Source organism: Rutidosis leptorrhynchoides, chromosome 8 (genome assembly GCF_046630445.1).
Source record: "Rutidosis leptorrhynchoides isolate AG116_Rl617_1_P2 chromosome 8, CSIRO_AGI_Rlap_v1, whole genome shotgun sequence".
NCBI classification, from domain to species: Eukaryota; Viridiplantae; Streptophyta; class Magnoliopsida; order Asterales; family Asteraceae; genus Rutidosis; species Rutidosis leptorrhynchoides.
The window spans coordinates 3,547,723-3,564,243 of NC_092340.1; the positions used below are offsets into that span (position 1 = coordinate 3,547,723).

Consider the following 16,521-nt stretch of genomic DNA (forward strand, 5'->3'; position numbering starts at 1 on the left):
GACTCTAGCATTTTGAAAATAATACTTGCAATTTCCTTTGGTTGATTTTTGCAAGTAATTAAGTGTCTAAAATCCTAACCAAGTCTTGGGTGTTGATTATTGCTTGTGGGTATCAAAGATTTGAGGCTTCAAGTTAGAAGTTTTCTTCATCTACATCATCTTCTTCATCCTAGTTCTTCACCTCCATTTTGGAGTAGGTATAAACATCTAACTAGCTCTATTTACATTTAAGTGTATTTTCAAGACTAGATCTTTAATGGATTTCAAATTTAAAAGGGTTAAACTTTACATGCATAAACTTGAAATTGCTTCCGCTTTATATATACATATACACACGAATTTATATGTAACAAAATGGGTTTGTGACTTTGTTTATGTATTGAAATCCATCAAATTGGCGAATAAAGAGAGTGCTATCTTCTATAATCAAAGGGACAAGAATACTATCACGAGGTTAAATTAGAAATTAGGGATTACAGAAAACCACCACAATGTAAGAATACTCTTTTAACCGCTATGGTATGGTATGTATCAATAACTATGTAAATATCAAAAAACAAAATATATGAATTTTTCAGAGCAGCAGCTTCCTTGTATCCGTATTGGGGTGCCATTTCACAACCTTATGCTATGTCCTTTAAACTGAATATGCCGAAAGATCCGTTACTATTCAACTTCCCTAAGAATCAAACACCTATTTCTCTTGTGTACATGTCAAAGCAATATTCGCAGCCACCTCCAATTTGTTACACTTGAATTAACTTATGCACCTGCACAAATACCCCCTGCAACACAACTAACACATTAAACTCCAACACAATAAACAGACCATATTTGGGCACTTCACTAACCTTTAAATACAGGTCATAATGGGGGCAACATGGGCAAGTTGGATCAGGGATCTAATCTGACTATGTAATAACTTTAGGTAGGTAAAAACGCACTTAGCATATGATTAAACTATAATCGTACAATGATAATCCAAATTTTTGGCATAAAACAATATAAGGTTTTATGAATACTGATTACACTATGGGCCCCTGTTGACCTGCTTAACCTGTTTGTTGTTTTAAGTTTGCCAATTTGATCTTAATGACAAGTATAACCCAAATTGGTCTCTGCTTACCCACCCCTCTGGTGCACCTTCATTTTTCGTTCAATTTTTCCTTTGCAGTCATGTTTATATCACCAAACGTGCATCTAGTCATGTTATATACGGAGTATATGTGTATGTGTGTGTGTGAGAGATAGAGAGAGAGACCTGTTGACCAAGATGCACAGCAAAACTTTTTGTCATCAATATGTTTGACATCAAGACCAATGAACCAGGATCCGGTACTGACATCATCAAAAGCATATGTACGAAGAATAGATCTGCCAGCTCCCACGAATAAACCATGGTCAGCCTAAGTGTAAACAACAGTGCAATTCATGAAATATTAAAGGAAGAGAAGTGTAACCTATTTATCGAGACAAATCTTGCCAAAGCATTAGAGATAACAAACATCTCACCAGACGCATGGCGAAAATACCTGTTAATCACAAAGAAGGCAAACTTTGATCACACATGCATACAAAGAATAAGAAATAAAATGAATTAGTCTGTATAAATTTAACTTTATGTTTCCTTTAAACCATCCGTATTAATAAAACCAACAAAATATCGATTTAAAGTTCGCATTAGGGTAGAAGTGAAGGATGATTGTGAAACCGAATGAATTCCGTTCATTTTTGTTTAAAGATTTAATGTAAATACAGGCCGAGCAATAAACTGGTTTTCAATGAAGGTGTATCATCAACAAAGAAATAATTATTAGCAAAAGAAATTGGTAGATGTTAGCTTCTTACGTCTTCCCATCTCCGAATTTCCACCAATCAGGTTCATACCATTTCTGACCCCTGCCACAAAAATAAATTAAAAGCAATAAATTAAAAATCAATAACATATAATGTCATATGAATATGATCGACACCCTGACCCTATCTATAGATTACACTTACTGTTCTGAGAACACTTCGCCTGACTTCATACACCCAATATATACACGCGGATTATTTATATGAGCTGCAAGTGTACTTCCCAAGGCATCTGAAGAATAAAGGCAGTTGCACTATCCTCAGTTCTTTTTCTTTGACGAACGTTAGGCATTAGATACTCAGCCAGTTTAAAGTTTACGTTTGCAGTTTATGATAACTATGTTTAACGCAAACTATTAGTGAAAGAGCATGGTCTTAGACTCTTAATTGGGAAAAAAAAAATATAATAAGCACTCTTATTGAACAAAATTCACCAAGGTAGCAAGTTAACAAAAATCAAATGTATATCCTCAGGGAGATGTGGTTACCAATATTTACATAAACATCATCATTGACTTTGGCAAAGTATTCAGCATCCCATCTTTCTACGGCATGGGCAAAGAACAATTTCGTCTTCTTTGAAACTTCCTCGGGCGCCTCCACGTGGCTTTCCTGCCAATTGATATACTTAAATCCTTTCCAACCATTGTTATAAAAATGATAATATTAATAGCAATATCAATTTCAATAACAATAACAAAATATTGACTAAATAATAATAATAAGTGTAAGTATAGTCTAGGTTGGAGAACTCGGATCTCGGGGGATCTCGTTTGGAAATTTTTTGGGAGATCTCGGAAAGATTTCGGAGAGATCTCGGACGTTGACTTACGTTGACTTTTTAGTTTTTTAATATAAATATATAAATATATGTATATTCATATACATTTTTACGAGATGTTACAAGAAAATACAAAAAATGAGAGAAAATCAGAGAATTATGAGAAAATCCGAGAAATAAGCGAGAAAATCCGAAAAATCATGGCTTTGACCAAGTTTGACCCTGTTGACCGTGAAATCTCTGGAGATTGACATCTAGTCTCGGCTGCCTTCCAAAAACGGAGATTTACAACACTGAGTATAGTAATAGGAAAATGTGTATATATAAAGCACAATGTTTTTTCATGCAGTCAAAAACTAGGTAGCTCCCCGTCTTTTGTTCAATTCAATCTTATATCCATCAAATCGTCAAAGTTCTATTTTCACCTCAGGTAATTTACTCTACTGACCTTCATTACCAAAGCCACATTTCCCTGACCTGTTTCGACTGAACTTTAAAAAAGAGACTATCCCAACTTTCACAGAAATGCCATGTAGAAGGCAGAAAATAGACGTTGAATATCATAATATTCTGCTAACAGTTCATACGATTCATTCACTGTAACCTATTTTAGTACTGATACAAACATGGGATCCTTGTATGTCAACTTTCAATTTACTCACTTGTAAGAATAGTTAAGTATATATACTCACCAAAGGGCCAATTGCATAGCCAAACGTGAGCAATCCATCAACCTACAGGTTGTGGGTTCAAGTCCCATGAGTGGCAACTGTGTATATATGTGTGTGGATGTATATATAATATGTGGGATAGGTGGTGTAGGTTTGCCTTTTAAAAGAAAAACAGAAAATAGAAAAGGTGTATCTATATATATGGAGGTGCTTGATAGAAGGTAATTGGCTATAAGGAATGCGTAAAGTAATCAGTATAGAGGCTCGGTTGCCTTAATTGCCTATTATGTAATTATTCATTACTTGAAACTGGGTAATCATGTGTTAAAAGCCATATTTGAAGGAATAACTATCACTACTTCAGTACCCTCTAAATCATATTCTTCACTCCCTTTTCCCTCTTTCCCAATTGTTTTGTTCACCCTCATTCAACTTTTTTTACACCAACTCTCTGGTGCATATAATAATTTATTTGAATTAAAAATTCTTATCATCTTCAATTACATTGGTCCGGTTTAACGAGAAATATAGACATATATTCGAATTTTATATAATTGCATTCATGAACCCTAGTTAGTTTTACAAGACACTCTCTAAATTGTAGATTACAAAAAAAAAAAAATCGTTTACCGTGTGCAATTCACATTGCACCCTTTTGTTAAGTTCAACTTCACATCCTTAACTACTGGAATGAATTTTATCTTCTTCGATATTTGTGGTTTATTAATATTATCAAAGGTTGAAAAAGTCACAAGTCCAGGATTAATAGGCCAGGACCTTGGAGGAATTGATCAGCTAAGTCGGGGAGAAATCGTGGATTGATGGGATTGGAGCTTTTTACAATAAAATAATACGTTTTAAAAAATTATATATGTAAACATAAACATAATATAAACATAAAACTTTAACATGATTATCTAAAAACATGAACATAAACATAATAATTCAATAGTTCAAATTCTCCAAAACCCTAATTTTAATTCATATTTAAATGTTAACAGATTTTGACTCATTGGCCGATGTTGATCGACTTGCGCCTAGTCGAGTTGGACTACTACTCAGAAATTTGCGGCCTAGTCGGCCAACTTGTACAAAAATGATACTTAAATTAAATGGCATTTTGCATTATCTATCTTTTTGATCGAAGTTGGATTTGTTAAATAAGAATCAGAAATAAGAATGGCACAAGTTAGTGCTTATTTAGTGTTTTCAATAACGATAATGATTTTCTAATATTGTCCATGTAGCTTCAATGAAATGATTATATCTATTATTATTCCTTTGTTTTTACTTTATCTTTACCTCCTATTAAGCCAAGAAGCCCTTTATTACTAAACTACCAATATAGAACGCAAAAGGGAGAGCTTGTAAGGATAATAATCTAAAAACCTCCATTCTCATGTACCCTAACGCCATAAATTGTATAGTACATGTCTTAATAGGAATATGAGTAATTTAGAAAGTATAACTTATATGATGAAAAACCCAACCAGAATAAACAAAAAATTAGAAACCCACAATGAAGACAGAAGAGTATCATTGGAATGGATTAGCCCGTATACTTACTAGGATAAAGAAATCATTGTATTCCTTATTTTCAATATCTATGCCTCTATCCAAACTGTCCCCACGATTAGCACTGCAATTACACTCGCACATTAAGAAAGTATCCCACACTCACACACGTACATATATACATACATATATCATGAAAATAACTAAGAACTGTCAGTTAGTAGATGATGCAAAAGAGCATTGTACCTTCTTCCAATAACAAATCGAGCAATAACACCTTTTTGATCCTCCATCTTTTTCAAAGCATTACCTGCAGCATTAAACTTACAAATCATTGATACCGAGTTACCAAGCATATGACCATAAAAAAAAAAAAAAAAAAAAAAAAAGGAATTATGACCAACCCCCTAAAAATGTGAGTCTAAAAAGTTGATTGAATAACATCATCCATCCAACAAAATGATAAATACTTTCTATTTGGGATGTCTGTGCAAGTACATCAAGTTTATCGTAAAGATCTCACCCATATAAAGTGTTGCTGACTACATACAACTACATGTCTGAGTTTATTATATAAAAAGATACTCCCTTATCAATCAAACCAGGAATATTCACGCAACTTAAATGTCCATCCTTAACAGAGCAGCATAAGACATAACAGCTAACAGTAAACATAACAGCTAACAGTAAGTTTACCGGTTGCCATCCATGCCTTGCGTATCACTTCCCTGTTATTCTTGCGGTCAAATCCGGTAAGGACTCCAATCACCACCAACGGTCTCTTCTTGGGAGGAGTTTTAACCGTTGACAAGTGCTTTGATACAAAACCTTCTTGACGAGCTGCAGCCAGTTCCATCTCAAGAGCTGTCAGTTTCTTCTGTTGTTCCCTAATAAGCAAATAACCGTCACTTAAACATACAAACCAAAGTATGTTCTAGGATACATAATTATATAGGCAAATGAATGTTGCAACCAGTTACCTGCATCCTATTATTTTCAATGTATCATCCACTGATATAGCTGATTTTCCCTGGAATCAAAATCACTTATAATTAAGCCCTAACCTATTTCCACCTACATATGCACAAATCTAATATGATACAATTAATAATAAAATTAATAAAAAGATACTTAATTCTTACCTAAATAAACCCTATTCTCTGCATCCTGCCATAAACTTCACAGACAGATACATAAGATGATTTAACAAATAATCAGGTAATAATATTTCAATTAAATCGACAAAAACACCAAATTCCGGTATCTGATTATACTATAATACCTACAAATCAGCTGAACGTAATAACTTTACATACCAAATCTTCTATATAATTTATTAATTGAACTTCAAAGGATGAGAGAAAACGATTATGTGAAGTATTTAATCCGTTGACTTACTATGATCACTTCATCCGATAACGAAAAATTTATATATAGTGCAAAATGATAAATGAAGAAACTAACCGGCCAGCGACATAAAAAGAAGCCATGGCGGCGATGGTGCAGAGCATTAGGGCTGAAATAGGAGATCGAAAAACCAAACCAGCCGTAGCATTCCGGTGGGGGTAATTCGATCCCTTGTTTTGCATTTTCCGTGTGTAACAACAAACTTAAATTATACTTGTAACTTTCAAAATTGAATTCGGAAGTGATACAAAGTAAACGAAATTATGGATTTATATCGATCTGAACAATACAATTTGTAACGAATTAGTTCCGTTACAAGATCCGACGGCTAGACGCTGTCTCTGTATCTAAATCTGGTGTAAACACCTCAACGATCAATCACTTGCCAGCGTTACTCTGATACTGAATGAATTTTGTTATTGGGCTTTAAGGGCCTGATCATGAAATGGGCTTTTATTTTTTATTTTAATTTATGTTAGGATAGGATATCTTAGATATATTGGAAAATTAGTGAAAATGCTTTCAAATTCCAACGTGTTTAACAATATGCTCTTAAAATTATGAAATTGCATAAATTCTCCCTGATCACGCACCAAACATAGTGTGTGATGCTTGATCGTTGATTCATTTCTACCTCGTAGTTCAAGGTTACATGCAACTCGCACTAAACACTGTGCTTATGGTGTGTGATGCGTGAAGCTTTGTGCTTGGTTGTTGATCATCTACGACATCGTCTAAAGTTACCGCAACTCGCACCAAAAACAATGCATGGTGCTTGGTCGTTGATCATTTTTACGGCATCGTTCAAGGTCACATGGTGTATTGTACTTGATGCGTAGTTACATATAGATCGAGATGATATTTCTACAAAAATGGATAATTATTATTATTCCATTAAATTTCATTATATACATGGCATTTTCAATAGACTACGGAGGAAATGTTAAATGAGCGTGTGTGTGTATATATATATATATATATATATATATATATATATATATATATATATATATATATGTGTGTGGTGAGAAATGAGATCTCATGAGAGCTTCATGTTAGAGAGAACTCTGGGACCTTCATGTTCGTACAAAAATGTAGATGCATAAAAATCAAATTTCGTTTTACATTCTTTTTCTACATCATCTTGTTCTACATTTTTTGTTCGAATTATTCATTAATTGTTCGACCTGAGCTGTTTTTGTTCGAATTCTGAAATGTAGAACAAAATGTATAACGAAAATTTGTTCGAATTAAGCTGGTTTTGTTCGAATGCATATGTTTTTGTTCGATTTCTTTTTTTTTTCCTTCTAAATTTAGCCCAAGTTGGAGTTAACTAAACCCTAAACTCTAAACTGTTCGTGTGAAACCTTAAACTCTAAAATTTAAACCCTAAAACTTAAAAGAATAAAATGAATGTAGAACAGCATGTTCTATAGCATGTTCTACAGCATGTAGAACAAATATTGTAGAACCAAACTGATTTTTTGCATCTTACAAAAATTGTTCGACCAACCCTAAATTTATTCACCCGCCCTCTTTTTTGTTCGACCCGTTAGTTCTCCCACCACCAAAATGGTTATCCTCTTGTATGTGTCTATATATATATATATATATATATATATATATATATATATATATATATATATATATATATATATATATATAGGCATGATCAATGAGGATGTAACCAATCGGGAGGAAGCGGGGCGAAGCAATTTTTTTTCATTTTTTGAAAAAACTTTGTTCACGAACATTATAGATTGGATGAAAATATGAACATTTAAAAAAGACACTTCGTGATGAATGTTATTATTTAGGCGAAAAAACGATCGACAAAAATAACATTCAAGATAATATTGATCGTGAAGAATGCTAACGTTTTTTTTCCTTCATGTTTTGTGAAGTAAAATTTAGCCCGATTTAGAGTTTAGGGCTTAGGGTTTAGTGTTTTGGGTTTAGTCCCTAAACCCAAAACCCAAAACCCTAAACTCTGAACCGTTCGTGTTAAAAACTCAATCTAAATCCTAAATCTAAACCCTAAACCCTAAATTTCTAAACCCTAATATCTAAACCCTATAAACTATAATATCTAAACCCTAATATCTAAAACCTCAACATACGCTCGAAAAAACACGATAATTGTTATATATTAATTATTCGAGCGTTTTTCCGCCAAAATAAAAACATTTATCACAAAGTGTCTTTATTAAATGTTCATATTTTCATCCAATCTATAATGTTCGTGAATAAAGTTTTTTCAAAAAACGAAAAAAAAAAAATTTGATTCCCCCCGATTGGTTACTTCTCCCTTGATCCTACCACTATATATATATATATATATATATATATATATATATATATATATATATAGGTAAAAGTTCAAATGAGAACTAAATAAATGTCAAGAACTCTGAGAACCAATCTTGACCATTCAGATGCGTAATCAACGGTTATAATGATGTGTGGCAATTGTATAAATAATGACAATATTAAAGATGATAAATAAAACGGCCAAAGGGTATTATCGGGATATTTCATCAATCAATTAGTTCCTTTAATAACCGTCTCCAATTATCTCTCTTCAAATGTATTCTGCTACGATAATAACTGATGCAAATCTAAAACTTCACCCATATTCATTGCAAGGCTGTCATATATATATCATTCATTTGATCATATCGATATCGATAAAAGCCACAAAGATAAAGATGATGATGGATACGTATAAGTTCTAAACATGTTGTCATGCTTATCGATTATTGATGATGATCGATGATGTTCGATGATCGATGATGATGATGATGATGATTATGTTTGGTTGGCTGCCATAACTCATGGCCGATATGTACACCGACAACCACAAGTACTTCACTGCCGCTAGTCCTCGATCTCTTCTCTCTATGATCACGACCTGAAACCTCAAACCGCCACAAGTCCCCGATCTCTTCTCTATTATCAAGACCCAAAACCCCAAGCCCCTAACAACACATCTCATACGATATCTTTGCTACCATCACGTTTGTTGAAGAAAACAAAAATTGTTCACATGTGTAGGACATTGTACATGATGAAAGAATGATTTCACATGTGCACAAAACTAATGTTCAGATGTTCACATCGATGTATTAATCGTTCAGATGTTCACATAGATGTATGTACACCGTCAAAACCTCGAACTCTTATCCATGATCAAGACCGAGACCGAACAACGCATCTCATACGAAATCGATCTCTACAATCACGTTCACGTTTGTTTAAGGAAAAGATTACATGTTCACATGTGTACAACTGTAATACCCCATCAGAATCCACTAACGGAGTATTAACTCCTGGTCCCACAGTTTAGCGGTCACGCCCTCTATATGAGACGTTTCCGAAAATTTTTCGCATTAATCATTAAAACAAAGTCATTTATTAAAAAAAATGTAACTGAAAACATTTGACGTCAATGACTAATGTAAATGAACCCAAACATCTTAAAGAAAACTTGTTTAAATGCGAATATTTGTTCTTGAAAATGAAAATGATAAACATGCTGGACGCCGTCCAGTTCTAGCAGCAAACAGCATATAACTTCAATTAAGCGGAAGCACTAGCTCTATGTACCTGAGATGAAACATACAAAATGTCAACGAAAAATGTTGAGTGAATCTACAGGTTTAGTAAATCATTTCTTAAGTTAGGCCACAAGATTTTTCTTAGAAAACATCGTAGGAAAAGTATACATTATCATGAGCACTTAATTATAAAGCTTTAACCTTTGCATGAGCCGAGCACACGTCTTAGTTTACCCTATCTTGGCGATACACCGATCAAGTGTACGAGTAACAACTACATAAGCACCTGTTTATGTTGCGGTGAGGTTTGTCAAACCTAACGGTACCGTCCCTATAAGTCGAGCTTACAAAGTAACTAATATAATCAAGCTAAGGGATTTTTGATCTGAACTCATATGTATATCCTTAGTAAGTTACTTGTTCCAAACACGTAAAACATTTGTAAAAAGCATGCATCTCATCCCTGTAAAAACATAGTAGGGACTGTAGACTCACCTTAGCAAAAGCACTCGTAAAGATCTTAGCAAATCGTACTGTTGTCGAAACTCTCGACTGAACAACGCAACCTAATCAAGTAAATCATCTTAAGTATACACTAATAGTTCAAACTTCGTCAACCCATAGTGTACGCAAAGTCCTAGTGCTCAGACTGATTCAACGAACAAGTAAAAGTCAACTAATCTAAGCAAGTCAACAAAAGTCAAACCAAAAGTCAACTCGGTCAAAGTGGTCAACTAAAGTCAAACATCTCAGTAGGTCATGCAAACATGATCAAAAAGTCAAACCTAGGTCATATAACACGTTATAGCTCGTAGTTTAGCAAATCGCATTTTCAGCTTCTTAGCGCATACCTTAGAAATTCGTACGTCGTAAAGAGATACGTCTATAGCACATAGCACATAATTCATAAAATTATGATCAACTCCAGATCATAACTATACTAAAAATAAATTCCAAAAAGTCCGGCCAAAGCCTCATACGATAATTAAAAGTCAGAAGTCAGAAGGGATCAAGTCTGAGTTCATTACAGAAATTTCTGCTAGCGCGTCAGTTTTTAAACATTTTTTAAAAAAATATAGAAAATAGATTTTGACGAACGGCCAATTGGTGTCATCTCAAAAGATCTCAAAGTTTTAGTGATAAAATAATCAGAAGCAGTGCTTTAGCCAATTTGTACAGTTTCGCAAAACATTACAGACCTTCCAGTTTTTGACCAACAATCGGACATATCATTTAGACGAGCATATATCTCATGGAAAATTACGTTCTTGCAAGTTCGTATACAAATGAAACATGTCAAGTAACATATAAACTAACATATTCCAGAAAATCAAAGTCTAAATCAATTCCTAGTTCATTCTAGAAATTTTTATGTGAACTTAAAAACTGATTCAACATACTTTACAAATCAAATCTTCGTTTTATCATATCGGGAGCATTACATAACCTTTCGACCCAAATATTTAGTCTAAATTGCATAAATTTCACAAGGAATATAGTAGCATACTTTTCATAAGCTAAAACACAAAGCATGCAACTCAGAAAATTTGGATATCATGTGAAACCCTAACGAAACTTCGATTAATCATATCTTGAGCATACGATAACGAAATCAAGCAAAATCGGAGTCTAAAATTAATAACTTTTCAATATATTTCTATTTAAACATATTACAAGATCAGATCTCATACCAATTTAATCAAATAAACAAGAAACAAATTCGTTTTTCGAACATACAACGTTAATTACGCAATCAATCAACAATTAACAACATCAATCACCATTAATTGAGCACTAGACTTGATTACACTATGTAATTGAATAAAAAACTGAATTAATGAAATTAGGGTTACTAGTTATACCTCAAACGATTAAAATGAGCATACTAACGCGTAGAGAACGACACAAGGAACAACGTGCGTGTTTAAGACTTGATCTAATTTTGAGTTTTAGTGATGATGGTGGTGTAGTGGTGATCGACGGCCAAAGAGAGGGAGAGGGGAGGGAGATGTCGACTAAACAAGGGAGAAGAATGAGGGTTTCTAATTCTATTTTTCCTTTTATAGTCCCCTTAGGCCCTAATCTCACCACTAATGACCCAATTAGCAATTTAAGGTCTAACATGGGGTCCCGGGGGGGGGGGGGGGGGGTGTTCGGCCGATGGCCCTTCTAGGGGGGTCATTGGGCCCGTTTTGTCTACTACCTCGTACGCGTGTGGTGCGTTTCGAATGCCGTTAACCGTACCGGGTCTCCGGAACGTTAACTAGTCGTTGAAACGCAATTACCGAGTTTAATTCATTAAATAAATAATAAATTAAAAATAATTTTCTTAAAGTCAATAATTATCGAAAATAATTATTGTGTCGTTTATCTGAGTTCCGTAAACTGAAAAGCTTTCTAGACGATAAATTTAATCGTAACGTTTTCTAGTTATTTCGATAACCGAAATGAGTTCGTAAATTAATTTAGCATATTAATTCCAACATCTCTAATAAGTATGTATTTAATTCTATTAGACACACAAATCTAAGTAACCACCGTTAAATACTTAACGGACAATTAACGATAGTAAACGGAAAAAGTCGGGTTGTTACAACAACATATTGAACATTGTGAAATAATAAGTTCACATATGCACAAAATTAGTGTTCGAATGTTCCCATCGATGTAGTTTTTGTTACAGATGAGATCAGATGAAGATGATAATTTGGTTCGATGATTAACAAAACCTCAACACCTAGTTGTGGCTGATGTAATTGAATTATTCAATTGTTTTTCGTTAAAGATGAACATACGTTATGCATTTTTAGTAATGGCAAAAGATGGTAACTTTTATGAAATAGATACAGGGTGATGATTGGTGGTTTTTATGAAGATGAACATAATATGTTCATATGTGAACACCGGATGGAATCAGGTTGATTTGTTCTATGTTCACATGTGATCATAATGTATATACTTGTAGTTCATTAAAATTAGTAAGAAGCATGATACAAAACTGAATCACTTAGAAACTGAAACAAACAAAACACTTAAAGCGAAGTTAAGAATATGATTTAAACCAAAAATGTTCACAAGTTAACATCAACGATGAAGAGTCGATTGAATTTCAATATAAGTGGAAGATAATAATTAAGAAAAGGGATCTGTTCATCACAGATTGATCGATATCAAAGAATTGAAATAAAATAATTTTGAAATAATTCATATTCAGTTCAGATTCAGATTAAAATAAAACTATAGATGAAAGAGAAATCTATTTACAGTAAAAATATGCGTAGAATATGGACATTCAAAATCAGTAACGGTTCTAAAAATTATTGTGTTTATTATTATGCCCTTTTTAATTAAATAAAGTTATGTTAAAATTGAGAATAAATTAGTGGCTCAGATCGGTTCAAACGGTTCTTGACATTTATTTGGTTCTCGTTTGAACCTGCCTATATATATATATATATATATATATATATATATATATATATATATATATATATATATATATATATATATATATTGGTAGGATCAAGAGGGAAGTAACCAATCGGGGGGAAGCGGGGGGAAGCAAAACTTTTTATTTTTCGTTTTTTGTAAAAACTTTGTTCACGAACATTATAGATGGGATGAAAATATGAACATTTAGTAGAGACACTTGTGATAAATGTTTTTATTTTGGCGGGAAAACGCTCGAAGAAGTAATATATAACAATTATCGTGTTTTTCGAGCGTATGTTGAGGTTTTAGCTATTGGTGTTTAGATATTAGGGTTTATAGGGTTTAAATATTAGGGTTTAAAAATTTAGGGTTTAGGGTTTAGATTTAGGGTTTAGATTTAGGATTTAGATTGAGTTTTTAACATGAACGGTTTAGAGTTTAGGGTTTAGGGTTTAGGGTTTAGTGTTTTGGGTTTATGGAATAAACCCAAAACACCAAACCCAAAACCCTAAACTCTAAATCGGGCTAAATTTTACTTCACAAAACATGGAAAAAAAACGTTTATATTCTTCACGAACAATATTATCTTAAATGTTATTTTTGTCGATCGTTTTCCCGCCTAAATAATAACATTCATCACGAAGTGTCTCTTCTAAATGTTCATATCTTCGTGTGATCTTGATGCCGGAAAAAAAAAATTCAAAAAAAACGAATTTTTTTTTGTTTCCCCCGCTTCCACCCGATATATATATATATATATATATATATATATATATATATATATATATATATATATATATATATATATATATATATATATATATATATATATATTGGGGTATATCCAAGATTTTCATGTTTGAATTCGTCGAATGAGGAATATCGACTTGATTGCAGTTTTGAAGAGATGGTTTAGGTATAAGTGGGTTTAACACCCGGCTCCGGTTACTTAGTGTGAAATGTGAATAACTCTAAAGAGATCAAATTTTCATGAAAGTCAACAATGGTTCTTTTTAAAACTTTTATAATGACAAAATATGCACAAGGCAAAAGATAAAAGGATAAAAAGAGAAGGAAACATGTGGTATAACATTTGTACTCAGCAAAAGCATTTGTTTTGAAGAACCATATTATATCACTTTATTCGGAAAAGTGTTTATTATTTATTATCTTGTATTTTTTTTTTTTTTTTTTTTTTTTTTTTTTTTTGAAAAGCCAAACTTTATTAAAAACTCAAACAAACAATTAAAACAAAGCCATAAGGCTAACAAACCAAAGCTCAAAAGGCTCTACAACCTATACAATGAATCACTTATCTTGTACTTTTTAGTAAAGGTTTTCATCAACACATCACATTTGTTATCTCAAACGTCAATGAAGTTAAATATTTATAAAGCATGCCTTTTAATTTGTGTTTTAATCTAGCTTTAAAGAGTCGTGAATTATAAGAAATGGGGTTTTGACAATGATGAAATGTTTTTATTCGAAAAATAGAATTTTTTTTTTGAAAAGCAAAAAGTATTATTATAATATATGGAATGTATCGTTACAAGACCCTACATTCAAACTATACATGATGAACAATATCGGAACAGTTGGAAATATTGGAATATAAAACAATAAGGTAAAAGTCGGGAGCGACGAAGACTTCTTAGCAAAATGAGGGAACGAACTTGAAAGAGACAAGAGGGGAAGGAGGATGCAACCGTACCGATCAAGCGGCGACAAAGTTGACAAAACACCAACCCATTTAATCTACCCACATAAGCTAACAAGGAACTTCGGACACTACCCGATTTTTGTAGAGTCGAATTAACCAATTCCCATGCGATTTGGAGGTGGTGCCGTGAAAAAAGAAGGGTTCAGGAGCCATTGGTGCCATTCAATAGGATTTTTCTTCCGTGATCGGATTGAGATCCAGCTATAGCTTTGAGTTTGAATTTCGGAGATAAGCATAGCAGGGTTCCACATTTTATTTGAGAAGACTTTTAGGTTTCTATGTTTCCATATAATATAGCACGCTATCCATTTAGTAGCTTGCCATATATAGGATCCAACGGCGTTATGTGGGAAACCGTGATCGGAGATGATGGCCCCGTTGATATCGGAAATTGAAGAGTTATTTTGGTTCCACCAATCAAGTATTTGTGCCCAAATTGAAGAAACCTTAGGGCAAGTAATCAACGCGTGTTCAATGGTTTCGATATGATGGTCGCATAAGGGGCATAGAATGGTGTGTAAATCAATTCCTTTTTTATCTAGTTCACTTCTAACAGGTATCTTTAGCTGTATGACCCTCCATGTAAATATGAAAACCTTTTGTGGAACGAATTTGTTGCGGGGTAGTGCTATGTTTCGAGAATGAACACCGTATTTGAGTGCGTTGATCAGATTTGATAATGATGATGTAGTGAATATGCCGGAGGCGTCAAGGGAAAATTTCCCTGCATCGGGGCGATCTGTAATACACACGGATGATATTAAATTATTGAGTTCCATCAGTTCGTCCAATGCCCGGCCGCTGGGTGGACGGGACCAATCCCAGATTCCAATTGAATTGGAATTAACATACGATATTCTGTCGGCAACAGTTGCTTCTTTTTGAGATTCCAACATGAATAGTCTATGGAAAAGAGATTTGAGGTTTTCGGATCCGATCCATATGTCATGCCAGAAACTAATAGAATATACATGACAACCTCTTTAACTACGAATAAAACTAGTAATTGTACGAGTCAATGGCTTGGCGGCATCTTGATCACCCTTACAACCTTGAGGTTGAGAGTTTGAATCATGCTTAGGACATTTCGTGGTGTTATATTCGTGTTAGTATTAGGTGAGTGTGTGAGTTTGTCTTTAAAAAAAAAAAAAAAAAACAACTAGTAATTGTTTTTCAAAAAGTTCTTTTCTAATTATTTATGTGAAATATATCGAGAACTAATGAAACATCACATGATAATTGTTTAACCGTTTATGAGACATAAATAGGAGAATATAAATAGGGCATGTGGAAAAGATCGAAAATACTCTTTATCATTAAAATAATGGTTTGAACGGTAAATGATTTGTCTTAAATGATATAATTAAAATAATTTATAGTACTCAACGGACAAGTGCCCTTCTTTAAACACCTTTGTTTTGTCAATCGGATTGAGTTATAAGAGGGACGAAGTGCAACTTCGTATGAACAGAACTATGAGATTCGAGAAATGCATCAATTATTCCGAAATGTGTTTATCGAAATATCTTGATACTTTCATTAAATTATCGTGTTTGAAATAATCCATGAGTTGAACCTTTC

General features: G+C 33.3%; 2 protein-coding genes across 2 annotated transcripts; both read right to left on the reverse strand.

The window, feature by feature from the left end:
- Positions 1–398: 398 nt before the first annotated feature.
- Positions 399–6,602, reverse strand: LOC139861234 (hydroxyproline O-galactosyltransferase HPGT1). The gene is given in 12 exon segments (XM_071849550.1): positions 399–785; positions 1,262–1,374; positions 1,461–1,532; positions 1,849–1,899; positions 2,002–2,089; positions 2,346–2,469; positions 4,876–4,948; positions 5,071–5,134; positions 5,521–5,711; positions 5,805–5,883; positions 5,967–6,001; positions 6,289–6,602. Coding segments are annotated over 12 exon segments (1,038 nt in total). The 5' UTR covers positions 6,414–6,602; the 3' UTR covers positions 399–762.
- An 8,430-nt stretch (positions 6,603–15,032) lies between these two features.
- LOC139862080 (uncharacterized) lies at positions 15,033–15,836 on the reverse strand. The gene has a single exon (XM_071850627.1). The coding sequence runs from the start codon at positions 15,834–15,836 to the stop codon at positions 15,033–15,035; it is 804 nt and encodes a 267-aa protein (XP_071706728.1).
- Positions 15,837–16,521: the final 685 nt, after the last annotated feature.